At 41.3% G+C, this 13,810-nt stretch overlaps 4 protein-coding genes across 17 annotated transcripts in view; 2 read left to right on the top strand and 2 right to left on the bottom strand.

Moving 5' to 3' along the window:
• LOC135347387 (protein NLRC3-like) overlaps positions 1-580 on the bottom strand; it is a 91,492-nt gene extending 90,912 nt beyond the window's left edge. For all 5 annotated transcript variants that reach the window (XM_064545355.1, XM_064545356.1, XM_064545357.1 and 2 more), the window contains exon 1: positions 388-580. In XM_064545355.1, coding sequence (XP_064401425.1) covers positions 388-580 — 193 coding nt within the window. The remainder of the gene's footprint in view (positions 1-387) is intronic.
• LOC135347403 (probable serine carboxypeptidase CPVL) overlaps positions 1-6,402 on the top strand; it is a 75,124-nt gene extending 68,722 nt beyond the window's left edge. Inside the window, exon 8 of the mRNA XM_064545380.1 lies at positions 6,192-6,402. Within this exon, the coding sequence (XP_064401450.1) occupies positions 6,192-6,332 (141 nt within the window). The 3' untranslated portion in view covers positions 6,333-6,402. The remainder of the gene's footprint in view (positions 1-6,191) is intronic.
• Positions 6,403-6,428: 26 nt separating this feature from the next.
• Positions 6,429-11,536, bottom strand: LOC135347394 (uncharacterized). Of its 2 annotated transcripts, none has more exons than XM_064545364.1 (6): positions 11,205-11,536; positions 10,798-10,986; positions 10,592-10,741; positions 10,183-10,458; positions 9,962-10,039; positions 6,429-9,743 (listed from the first exon to the last, which is right to left on the bottom strand). In XM_064545364.1, the coding sequence occupies exons 1-6, from the start codon at positions 11,419-11,421 to the stop codon at positions 6,661-6,663; spliced, it is 3,993 nt and encodes a 1,330-aa protein (XP_064401434.1). In that variant the 5' UTR covers positions 11,422-11,536; the 3' UTR covers positions 6,429-6,660. The 2 variants fall into 2 exon arrangements, with proteins under 2 accessions (XP_064401434.1, XP_064401435.1); XM_064545365.1 differs by having other exon boundaries at positions 9,962-10,027.
• Positions 11,537-11,588: 52 nt separating this feature from the next.
• The window catches only part of LOC135347404 (probable serine carboxypeptidase CPVL), a 44,662-nt gene continuing 42,440 nt past the window's right edge, over positions 11,589-13,810 (top strand). For 3 of the 9 annotated variants that reach the window (XR_010398360.1, XR_010398361.1, XR_010398359.1), the window contains exons 1-4: positions 11,589-11,784; positions 11,976-12,095; positions 12,499-12,637; positions 13,426-13,563. The gene's annotated coding sequence lies outside the window, so the exon portion shown is untranslated. Of the gene's footprint in view, positions 11,785-11,975; positions 12,096-12,498; positions 13,133-13,425; positions 13,564-13,810 lie in introns of all 9 variants that reach the window. The other 6 variants (XM_064545395.1, XM_064545384.1, XM_064545382.1 and 3 more) reach the window with 4 other exon arrangements.

Below are 13,810 nucleotides of genomic sequence, written 5' to 3'. Positions count from 1 at the left end.
GCTGTGACATCACAATTGTGGTCATGAGATTCCGTGAATACCAATTAAGCAATACACTAATGGCTGTTTCCTTAAGTGTATTGTAGCCCGTAATAATTATGAGTAGAGTACAAGGGAGTATTATGAGACCTCTATAAAATTAATGTTTCTGACCAATTAATGTCAGCTAGATAGCCTGTTCACTAAACCATAAATATTCATGTGCTATATTCATGTGCTGTGTCATCACAAGTGTGTGTCATGAGATTCCGTGAATACCAAGCAATGCTGTTTAAAACTGACCTTTATATTATACGTAGCCTATGCCCCGTAATATGCTCGGTATATACCAAAGTGTATGACAAGAAATGTTATGCAATTATTGGTGAGTATGCTTCACTGACTTACAGGAAAAGGTTTGTAAGAAGAGTATGTATCTGATGGTGACCATAATGAGGTAGAGTTGGTAGAGGACAGGGGTGAACAACACAGAGGCAAGGCAGGCTCTGAGCTGCCAACTAGGCTTAGGGAAAACCAGGGTAACATCGTCGTCCAGATCATTTGAGAAATAACGGGCATGTCTCTGAGATGTTATCTTCATGGTTCTGTCAGAAGACCATGCAACTGCGCAGCTCCAAGATTCAAGACAAATAGTTGCTGAGAAGCTTTTTCTGTAGCGTTCAGTGCAGACTTAATGCCAGTCAGAACAAATAATCTTTGTTTAGCCTTGACCTTTGACTACGAGACCCTCCCCTTTTTTTGCAAAGATATTCATTAATTATTTCTTTAATGACGTATGCAACAATTTGGTTTGGAGTTGTCTCTCCTGTCTTGTTCTATGGCTGAAGTTGCTTCTACTGAGCAGCTCCCAGTGAGGAATACCGAGTCAAACTGGGCAAGAGCTTCACCTTCCCCAGGGAGAACGCCTATCACACCATCAAATGTGAGTCACAGTTTCCGAAGTCGATTTCTAGCATACTATACTAATATTGCCATGCATACATAGAGTTCATCTCCTTCAGTGAAGGATTATATGAACCAGTATGGTAGGAAGACTGTAGTGGCGTGTCTCCACCCCCTTAGCCTTAATAATAATGTCTAATGTATTTTTGCCAAATTTGTGCACAACACTGGTGTGAATCATTTAGTGACTGACATTAGTATTTTTGATGGCCACTGTATCAGTAGCCTTGATCCCAGGCCACACTTCATCAGGGAAGTGGGCCTGGTATCGACTGCTTGCGCATGCGCTCTAATATCCCCCGGTATCTGGGGGCTTTGGATAACATCGTATATGCTCAGTAAAACAATGCATCATAATGGGCAGAGTACTGCAGGACAGGTGTGTGAGGTGTGAGGGGTGTGAGGTGTGAAACTACTAAGTCATGGAGTGTATTAATTTAGTGAGGAGTCAGGGTGCTTCCCTACAGTATAATTGCTGGCAAATATGGTTTTTTGGTCTGTGTACTTTTTTAAAGTTACTCAATCATTGTGATGTGATTTGTTGAAGGCACATATTCGTACTTATAGATAGATTTTAGTGCGTATCTTGTGTTAGAAGGTCAAGGCCATTATTCACATACTTAGGAATAAATTCATTTGGTTTGCTGTACTCCCCTTTGAGACCTCATACTTTGACACTGATCCCAATAAGGGGAGGGTAAGCGTCAGTCAGTCTGTTCAAAATAGCTGTATAGCTTTATCATAGTACTATGCATAATTACCCGAGGCTGTGCCGTGGCCAGCGGGTATAGTAGTCATCTGGTTTGTTTGTTTGTGTGTGGCACAAGAGTCTGCTTCTGCGTTTACAGCATGGATAGCCTTCACCCAACAAGTTAATACGTAGTTGCAGATTTTGATATAAAGCCTCGTTGTCAAATATAAGCGAGCAAAACTAAGAAGCTTAAACTTGCACGTTGGCAGCTAGCTAACTAACTACACGCGGCCTTTATTCGAGGTACCCTACTTATTTACAGCTGAAGTGATCCCGTACCAAGAACAATGGAACAGGGTCGCTAATAGAAAGCTAAAATTATGATTGTGGTTGTTGCTTATAATTATTATCCTAGCCCCAGAGCATACCCCACACGAGCTATACTGAGACTCTAGGCTTCTTTGCTGACTTTGCTGTGATCCTAGTCCACAGTACACTACTAAACTCCATTCTCAAAACTTTCAGCCTCTAGACTTTAATTGCTCCCGTACGTTACTTGCTGCTTAGCCTGCTTACATAACACCCTTAATTCTGATTTATGTGAACAGCCGAGGGTTAGCACTTAGTGCTCTAGTTAAACTTAACGTACTGAAGTGATGGCTGTTGAAAGATACATGTATGTTTAACTACAACCCCCCGGCCTCCGTTTATTCAATGGTTCGGGGACTCTTTCATCTGCCATAACTTGAATTCCAGGTATCCAATTTCAACGCTTTTCTGATTTTCTGAAAGCTTAGAAAGAAACCTTTCATATATTTGAGAGATAAAAAAGCAATTCTTATTTCTGCTGCTACCCCTCACTCACACACACACACACACGCACACACACACACGCGCACACACACGCGCACACACACACACACGCGCGCATACACACACACACACACCTGTTTAATGCCTGTTCCCCATTCCCAACACTCCCATCACCACCACAAAACCTCTAGACAATTCCTGAGGTTTATTATCATAAAATCACCTCAAACAAAAACAACCTACATTTATACAGATAAGACACCCACCCACCCACACACACACACACACACACACACACACACACACACACACACACATACACACACCCACACGCACGCACGCACGCACACCCACACACACACACACACACACACACACACACACACACACACAGGGACGGACGCAAGTGATGATGAATGCGTGTGTTCCAGTTTGGAATGGCTGACGAGAACCAAGCCGCTTACATTTATTCAAGGACCAACACGGCTGTGCAGTACATCAAAGCTGAACGGTTTTACGATGGCTTCAAGGTACACACACTATACACAGCATCAGAACTCTAGTCACAGAGGCAACTCTAGTACTCAGTACCTGTACAGGAACCAACTACTGAAGCCACTGACTAACTACAATGTATGTGCATCACGTACCCCCTCTCGTCCACCAGGGTTCAGTACCTAGCAGTTAGTGAACATTGTAGCCAGCTGTGTGCTTGTCTAAGCTATTACTCAACGCAGCTGTTACGGTTTATTCGGTGGCCAATTCACAGAAGCTCAGCATCCAAAATCCATTTCACATTCTCAAAGTAGGTATAACATGTTTGTGCCGACTGTTGCAGATTTTGGATGCTCTGCTCAACGGAGATCTGATACCGTATCCTACGTACTTGTACAACATCACTGGATCCACCAACTACTACAACATTCTCAGGACCTCGCTAGGTACACGTATGTTGATAGAGTATGTAAGAAAGTGTTGGATAGAAGTATACAGTCCTGTTTGGAGTGGTATATACTCTTTTTACCTATACGTAGTGTACTGAACATTCTACTGTATTATTTATCTTATGTTGGTACATACTTAACCAGTGTTTGGTTAAAGGCTCTTGTTTGAGTAGCTAATTGAATTTGGGAATCTGTACAAGTTAAGTTGTGTGTATGGATTGAATTTGGGAAGTCCTGGACTATACAGTGCCTTTAGAGTAAATAAACGCAATTTGGTACGTGTTAGTACATAAATGTCAATATTTTGAGATTGGAACATTTCTAAGAAAATATGATGATACCATTGTGTTGGTGAACAAATTATCTAAAACATATCCAAAAATATTTTCATGGCAACCAAAGGTGGTGGGTATGTGGTGGTTTATAAAACACCAACATTTTTCTATAGTGGACAATCACTTAGCGATGGAAAAGACCAATTGTTTTCGGCTAATGTATGGAACTTTGGCACAACATTCCTGAATAGTTTAGCTAACATATGCATGGTTACGTATAGCTTACATAAGTACACGTATTGATTAATACTCAATTATGGGATATTTTAGGTGCCTTTTCGCTTAGCGATGGAACTCAAGCAAATTTGTCGGCTAAGGTCTAATTGTTTTTGCACATTAATTGTTAATAAATTTTCTATCTTTTGATACAAAAAAGTTGTCCAGAAATACTTTAGTTCCGGAGATATTTCATGTTACACATAATTATATTTTACGATCACCCCCATTTTTACCTAAAATAATTTCCCACTACAACAAATTTTGGGGAAATATTTTCAAATAAGGTTGTAGCTTATTTATTCACCTACACAATGGTATCAGCACAATTTCTTAGAAATGTTCCAATCTTGAGATACATTTAAGTACAACTACTCAATCTGTGGTTAAATTTACTCTCAAAGTTGAAGGCACTGTACAATTATCTCTATTGTGGTCATGTACTGTGTTAGAGGACATTGAGAAGCTGTGTGCATGGCAAATAATGGCAAGAAAGATTAGCAGTAATACATGCTGCCCCTCCCCCAAGCCATAGTCTAGCCTGCCACCCTGTTTGAACTTTACACTGGGGAAACACTGACTTAAGTATTGTAGGGTGTTGTTGAAATGTCATGCCCTGGGGTGATTGGTTTCTCCCTGTGTGTATACTTGTGTAAGGAAACCAATCTATAGCTGTCACCCCTTGCAAGGGCAGACCAACAGTGGCTATAATAAAGAGGTGGTCTGGTTCAAACACATGCTATGGAGACTCTGAAGCTTGTTAACCTGGCTGTATTGTAAAGGGTGCCTGATTATAGGCTGACCACAATAGACAAGTTTCACTGCATTTAATTTAGTTACAGTATAAGAACTGTAGAGGGCAATTGCTGACATTTTGGTCATGCAAATTGATTATTTAAGACAGTTCTTCACATGCAATATTTCTTATTCGTCCAGCCTCCCCTGATTTTAACTACTACGTTCCCTTCATCAACACAACTGACATCAGACGAGCCATTCACGTCGGCAGTCTCAGCAATGGCTATCACGCTGAGGTGGACAGATTAAAGGTTGCTAGTTTTGTATATGTTCTTACCTCCCCCCCCCCACACACACACATTTCCCACACACACACACACACACACACACACACATTTCTTGTTCTCACCCCCCCCCCCACACACACACACACATTTCTTGTTCTTACCTCCCCCCCACACACACACACACATTTCTTGTTCTCCCCCCCCCCCACACACACACACATTTCTTGTTCTTACCTCCCCCCCACACACACACACATTTCTTGTTCTCACCCCTCCCCCCACACACACACACACATTTCTTGTTCTTACCTCCCCCCCACACACATTTCTTGTTCTTACCCCCCCACACACACACACACACATTTCTTGTTCTCTTCCCCCCCCCACACACACATACACACACACATTTCTTGTTCTCCCCCCCACACACACACACACACATTTCTTGTTCTCACCCCCCCCCCACACACACACATTTCTTGTTCTCACCTCCCCCCCCCACACACACACACACATATCTTTTGTTCTTACTTCCCCCCCCACACACACATTTCTTGTTCTTACCTCCCCCCCACACACACACACATTTCTTGTTCTTACCCCCCCACACACACACACACACATTTCTTGTTCTCCCCCCCCACACACACACATTTCTTGTTCTCACCCCCCACATACACACACTTTTATTGTTCTCATCCCTCCTCCACACACACACACACATTTCTTGTTCTCACCCCCCCCCACACACACACACACACACACATTTCTTGTTCTCCCCCCCACACACACACAATTCTTGTTCCCACCCCCCCCACACACACACACATTTCTTGTTCTCACCCCCCCCCCCACACACATTTCTTGTTCTCACCCCCACCCCACACACACCCACATATTCTTGTTCTCAACCCCCCCCCCACACACACACACATTCTTGTTCTCACCCCCCCCCCAAACACACACACACACATCTCTTGTTCTTACCCCCCCCCCCCACACACACACACATTTCTTGTTCTCACCCCCCCCACACACACACATTTCTTGTTCTCACCCCCACCCCACACACACACACAAACACACACCCCACACACACACACATATTCTTGTTCTCACCCCCCCCCTACACACACACATTAAAGTAGATTAAAGGTTTCTAATTTTTGTTATGTTCGGGTTAACCCTAACCCTAACCCCCACACACACATTTCTCCCTTCACAGATAGGAGATGATGTTGCCGGGTGTGTGAGGACAGTGAACAAGTTTATGCAGGTGGTCGTGAGAGGGGGTGGGCACATTCTCCCGTTTGACCAGCCGGAGAGAGCACTCAACCTCATCCAGAACTTTGTGAACATGCAATAGCCTATTATAATTATGTTGTCTTGAAATGATCATGCTTCAAGTATAAGGATAAAAATGAAATCTATAATTATAGTCGTGTCATTTAATATGTTGTTTGAAGAGAAAATTTTAATTACCAAATCAACGAAACGAGCAAACACAAGTGACATAAATATATGGAGTGTATATATTGAGAACAGTTTTTACTCTCTGCCCATGAAACTGGGTCAGGAATGGTACACACAAAAATATACTGTACAAAATGTATAAGATAGCCATCCAAGAAGACTTACAAGATTTAGTACACAATGAATTTTCACTATTAAACAACACTATTGAGAATACTAAACTAACTAATATTCAAATATCTATCCACAAACACAATTCTTCGTCTGACATCAACGTACTCGGGACATGTGATAATGTTCTTTTTTGCATTCTTAGAAGTGCCGAATTCTTTCAGTGTTTTGTTTTCCAACAGCCCCCTGACAATTGGGGAGTAGTCGGTGATCTCAGCATCAAGGTGAAACACCTCTAGCGTCTTGTTCTTGGCTAACACATTACCGACAGCTTCAGCCTCTTCAGTGGTAACAGTGTACGGTTTAAACTTACTGATTGGTGGCACATACAGACAGAGTGTCAGGTGTTTAACTGTATTGTTTTCTCTCAATGCTTCCAAGGCGGGTAGTAGATCCCCTGGCAACTTTATATAAAACGTAAGTTCAATGAATTGTAGAGTTGTATGAAACATTTGGGCCAGTTCAAACGTTCCGAAACCATAATGCGGTTCATTAGGGTTAAACATCATTACAGGTGAAATAGTTAGCTTAGTTAGACATGTGTTAACTTGCAGTCCCTGCATTAAATGACTCGGGCTACTTTTGAAATTCCAATAACGCAGTGTCAATTCCTCTAGAGATGTGTCAGTCTGTAGATACTCACCAATAGCTTCATCAAAATGACAGTCAGGGTGACATGTAAGTTCAAGGCTTTTAATGGAATGTAATCGATTGTCTTTGAGAGAACGTAAAACTTCACAGGCATTATCAGGACAACACACAGTTAGTGATTGCAAGTGCTGGTGGGTACAGAAATATTCAAATTGGCCTTTTATTTTATATTGGATATCGAGTTCTTTAAGTATCGGACAATTGAGTAGAGTACTAAAAAGTTGCTCAGATTGTGTGGGAGTCAAGTGAGAGCATCGCAGATATTGTAAGCTTAGTGTCCACTGGCTTAATATTGAAATTAAGTTTTTGGTGGTTAACATTCTTCTTGGTTCTGAATGTGGAAAGATTTTCGTGTTGTTCCTTTTTAACTCAGTCACGTTCAATCCAATTGAAATACACCAATTTTTAGTATCTGTGATGGGTGAGTAAATACTAGAATGCGCTTGTATCAAATGTATCACCAACATTTCAATACTAGAATGTGCAATGAAGTCAGACAACAACTCTTCATCAGCTGGCGATACTTGAGTACATTTCAAAACTTTCAAGCAGTGTTTTGGCTTCAAAATATCAAGTATTCGTATCACAGTGTCTCTTGAGATGCCAAAATTTAGCTCTACAACACTCAAGTTTGGAGATAGCTCTATAGTGTCAAATATTTTTAATGTACATGGAATCTCAGGCCCATCAAATGGATTGTAAATATCTCCTGATCTTTGCTTATTGATAGTGACGCTTTCTAATTCTGGTAGTATCCTATCAATGAGTGTATGCCAAGCAGATGGAATCTTGAATGTGGTAGACATTTTCAGATGCCTTACACTTAGAGTAAAAGAAGGCAAAACTTTGTTGATTCCTGCTAACATCATTGATCTATCCACATTACTGTTATTAAACGTGAACATGTCCATTAGAGTTACTTTGAAATGAGCAGAAGCTACAACATAACCAAGTGCAAACTGATCAATACTCTCATAATCTAGCGGTGGTTCATACAGCACATTACAATACAAGTCCTTCATGGCTTGCACATTTTGGCTTTCATAGATCCACAGAATTTGATAACTTGAGAATCTACTACACATTCTCTCGGCTTTTGACGATCCTTTCTCATAGTACACATAAGGAGTGGGAAGTACACACTGTGTCCATGAGTCATTCAGTTTAGTCAATCCAGCTAAAAACAATAGAATCATCTTGTATGATCCATCATAGGCCTTTGTTTCAAACAAAATAAATTGCTCGTGTGGGGTGTTATTTTTCCAGACGTAAAATGCAGCGAGGAACTCTTGAAGTGTTAGATGAAGGAAATTGTAAGATGGAGAACTGTTGCTTTTCTTATATAAAGGATGTACACTGTTCATGAATCCAAGTGTGTTAGTATCAACAACATCTTCCTTGAAGAAAACCAACTGTTGTTTTTCTTTTGTTATTCCATTGTACGCAATTCGGCAAAGCTTATCAAAATGTACCTGAAGTGACGAAGGTAACTTACTCAGCTCACCACTCCAATCACTCTCTAAACATCTTTTAATCAAAATTTGAGAGTATTCGGTGTATAGTTCAGTTGTTGTGTTGGGGATTATGCTATCGCTATTCTCATGGTTTTCTCTGTAAACTTCGACTACAATTCTGGCATGAAGAGGGTTATACATTGCACTAGAGATACGTGGATTAGAGTCAATGTATTTACGTAGTTCTGGTGGAGCCCCATCTTTGATCATTAGATCAATGTACTCTTGAATTTGTTCGGAAGAAAAACCTAAAATTTCAATGAACTGATCAACTCTTGAGCTACAAGTAACAGGTAGATCGCATACAGCCCAGGGCCTAGTGGTAACAAGCACGGTACTAGCTGGCAGAAAACGTCCGGTTATTAGTTTTATAAAAATGGAATTTTTTTGTCTAAAGAATGGTGGCAACTCATCCAGGCCTTCCAAAATGAAAAGAATACCGTGCCCATGATGATTTTGTATGGTAGTAGTAGCAACAATATTATTGGAAGCATCAGTATTTTCACATTGAAATAGATCAACTAATTCTACAGCTTCCTGAACATTCTCATCTCGAAGTCGGAGCAATACAACGAGGGAGTAATCTGTCCAAACTTCCCCATTAGCCCATCGTCTGCACAGTTCCCATGACAAAGTCGTCTTACCTCCTCCAGGAGCCCCTTTAATGACAACTAGTTTAGAGAATTTGCCCTCTACTTTGGAAGCTATCTGGTCGATTGTGATTCTCTCTCTAGGAAATCTATACAGCATGCCTTGAACTATTTCTGACCAGGACTCTTCCATTTCCTTTCTCGATAAATGTTTACTTACATCCGCACATTCTAGATTAACAAAATGCTTAACACACTGGAGAGGATATTTGTCATCAGCAGGGAGAGATTTTGTATCGTAAATACTAGTTAAGTATGATCGATAAATTCCTATTGCTTCATCTGGTTGGATGGTGGAACGATTATCGGACTTGGATTCTACAATATAAAAGAATAATCATGAAGCGAAGGTAATAATACAGTGGAATCTTCAATAATGAGCCGTCCAAACTATTACAGTGAGATATACAACAAATAGGACTGAGCTTCCAACCCCAAACGTTCATAGTCTTACATGAACAAATGCAGCAATCCCTGGGATGTGTCCTTTACTCTATCACCATGCACTCACACGAACTACCGATTAGCTAACTCACTGGTTGGTTCAGGAGTCGTTGTGGACAATTTCTGCCTCTTAGATGGCCCAGGTGAAGTACCATCATCTGAAAATAAGTCTATTAAACAATTGTGTATTTAAGTACATAATTTACGTACGTTCGTGACTAGGTTATAAACTATCCATTCACATAATTATACTAAGTATACTCATAGAAATGCTTTTAGCGTGGTCGTAAGTTAGCCTCAAGACTATTCATACCTGTACATTCCTCCTCTATAGCTTTAGCGATGGCATCTCGTCTAACTGTTGGTGCTCTGAGACTCTGACATATTTCAGAATAGGTGAGGGTGGCAATATTTAAGCGAGCTGCTAGCATTTTCCGTAAACAGGTTTCATTATCTCGATGTTCATCACTGATATTATCGAGGGTGTCGGGGCTCACTTTCAGCTTAAGTCCCAGGTTGAACCACTTTTTGGCGGCTTTTATCAATTTCTCGTAAACAGATGGCAAATCATTGATAGTCAGAATGGTGCCTATATACAACAATTACAAGCAAATGATAAGTGCAATGAGCAATGTCAACACATGACTTATACATGCACACTCTATGAAATAGCTGACGAGCAACTTGTATTATATACGCATACATAAAGAGACACTGCTTACCAAGCGTTGGTCCAGGGTTTGCTTCAACATCTCCTGACTGTAACAGTAAGCGGAATATCAGTAACAGTATATACAGACTGAGAGTGGGGGGCCGATTAGAGCTCTGAACTCTCACTTGGAACTTGGTCGGCTTTTCTTGAGTATCAAAAACTAAAAAGTAAGAGTGACGTTTATAATTATTGTGGCAGTAATATATAATTGATTACCTGATGTGGTTGAGTTCCATTGTTTCCGAGGGTTCCATCTCACCAAGCAGGCAGTGATGAGTGAGTAGCAGGTGATAAGCACAGCTGACAGAATGAGAACGGCCAGTGCACTCCCCCTCCATCCCAGCTCACAAGGAAACACTCCGGTCCAACTCAAGTCAACCACAGGGCAAGCAGGACGTGGGGGAGCTGTGTAGAGTTGCATAAATATATTCATGTGCTGTGACATCACAATTGTGGTCATGACTCCGTGAATACCAAGCAATGCACTAATGACTGTTTAAAACTGTCCTTTAAGTATAATAATTGTGGCCTATGCCCGTAATAATTATGCTCTGTATAATTATACCAAAGTGTATGATAAGAAATGTTATGCAATTATTGGTGAGTATGCTTCACTGACTTACAGGAAAAAGTTTGTAAGAAGAGTATGTATCTGATGGTGACCATAATGAAGTAGAGTTGGTAGAGGACAGGGGTGATCAACACAGAGGCAAGGCTGGCTCTGAGCTGCCAACTAGGCTTAGGGAAAACCAGGGTAACATCGTCGTCCAGATCATTTGAGAAATAACGGGCATGTCTCTGAGATATCGTCTTCATGGTTCTGTCAGAACAGAAGACCATGTGCAGCTCCAAGAGTCAAGACAAATAGTTGCTGAGAAGCTTTTTCTGTAGCGTTCAGTGCAGACTTAATGCCAGTCAGAACAAATAATCTTTGTTTAGCCTTGACCTTTTTGAACGAGACCCTCCCCTTTTTTTGTAACGATATTCATTCAATAATTTCTTTAACGATCTTTACCGTGTTGGCTTATACAACAACTTGGCTTGCGCTTGAGTTGTCTATTTAATAATGGTGCTCTCCAGTCTTGTTCTATGGCTGAAGTTGCTTCTACTGAGCAGCTCCAGTGAAACTGGGTCAGGAATACCGAGTTAAACTGGGCAAGAGCTTCACCTTCCCCAGGGAGAACGCCTATCACACCATCAAATGTGAGTCAGAGTTTCTCCGATTTCTACCATACTAAAAAAATAATATTGGCATGCATACGTACATAGAGTTCATCTCCTTCAGTGAAGGATTATATAAACCAGTATGATAGGAAGACTGTAGTGGTGTGTCTCCACCCCCTTAGCCTTAATGTAATGTCGTATTTTTTTGGCCAAATTTTTCTACACACAAGATGTGGTGACTGGCGTTAGTATTGTTGATGGCCACTGTATCAGATGACTTGAAGCCTCTGTCAGTGGATCCCACAAAGCCTGGTAAACTGTGAGTGACTGATGATGAAGTGAATGTACAGGTGAGGGGATAGCTTAGCTAGAATCACTTCCTCCATACCCTGGAGGTTGTATCTAGGGAAGTCACCGTGGTGGTGCACTGGGGTACTGTACAACTAGCCCAGCATCATATCACACACTATTTGCTATCTCACAGCAACTGAGCTAGATCTTTTAGTAGGTTTCTAGGGAGCCAACTTAATAAGCAAGTACATGTAGTTGTGTAGTTACAATTATGAGGTCTCCAATCAGCTATTTTATTGTGAGGCATGTTTGCCAATAGAGAGATGGCCTCCTAACACAGTCAGGTCCAAACACATAATTATATGCTATGGAGATGTTGAGTGGCTGTATTATAGAGGGTGACTACAATAGACAGGTTTGACTATAACTACAATCATTCTGCCCCCCTCCACTTCCACACAGGCTGAGTGGACTGATGATGTGGCCCAGTTCAGAGGACCCAAGAAGCCTGTCACTAAAGAGTGTGTGCTCATCATAGACACTGTGTCTGGGGAGGCAGTACTGGAGAGGATCAGTAACAACATCCAACTCAAGGCCATAGGTTATTAGTAGGACACTCAGGCAGAGTCAAGTGTATTATGTGTGTACACTAACCACTAGGACACCCTCTATAATTATTACAGCCCAGGTTAATGGAGTTGCTTGCTTATAATTATAGACAAAATCTACTGTAGCAAAAGTCACTAAGGGCACCAAAATGTAATAGCTCCCCAATGGTTTGGGGACTCTTCAGCTGCCATAACTTGAATTCTGTGTATCCAATTTCAACGATTTTATGATTTTCTGAAAGCTTAGAAAGAGACCTTTCAAATGGTGTCATCAAAGTTTATATTTAAGAGATAAACGTTTTTGCCAATTTGGCAATACCATGGATTATTGCCCATGGTCCAAAGGCGAAATATGACAAATTAAGGCCCCTACAAAAGTTTGGATTTAAACACATAATTTGAAAGGTCTCTTTCTAAGCTTTCAGAAAATCATAAAAATTTGGACATTGGATCATCAGTACTGAAGTTATGGCTGTTGAAAGATACATGTATGTTTAACTACAACACCCTCACTACACACACACACACACACACACACACACACACACACACACACACCACATCTATTTAATGCCTGTTCCCCATTCCCAACACTCCCATCACTACCACAAAACCTCTAGACAATTCCTGAGGTTTATTATCATAAAATCACCTCAACCAAGCAACCTACATTTATACAGATAAGACACCCACCCACACACCTACCCACACACACACACACACACACACACACACACACACACACACACACACACACACACACACACACACACACACACAGGGACGGATGATGAATGCGTACGCTGACCTTGTGTTCCAGTTTGGAATGGCTGACGAGAACCAAGCCACTTACATTTATTCAAAGACCAACATGGCTGTGCAGTACATCAAAGCTGAATGGTTTTACGATGGCTTCAAGGTACACACACTATACACAGCATCAGAACTCTAGTCACAGAGGCAACTCTAGTACTCAGTACCTGTACAGGAACCAACTACTGAAGTCACTGACTAACTACAATGTATGTGCATCACGTACCCCCTCTCGTCCACCAGGGTTCAGTACCTAGCAGTTAGTGAACATTGTAGCCAGCTGTGTGCTTGTCTAAGCTATTACTCAACGCAGCTGTTACGGTTTATTCGGTGGCCAATTCACAGAAGCTCAG

Source organism: Halichondria panicea, chromosome 14, assembly GCF_963675165.1.
Source record: "Halichondria panicea chromosome 14, odHalPani1.1, whole genome shotgun sequence".
Lineage (NCBI taxonomy): Eukaryota > Metazoa > Porifera > Demospongiae > Suberitida > Halichondriidae > Halichondria > Halichondria panicea.
This window is presented reverse-complemented; position numbering and strand designations above follow the sequence as displayed.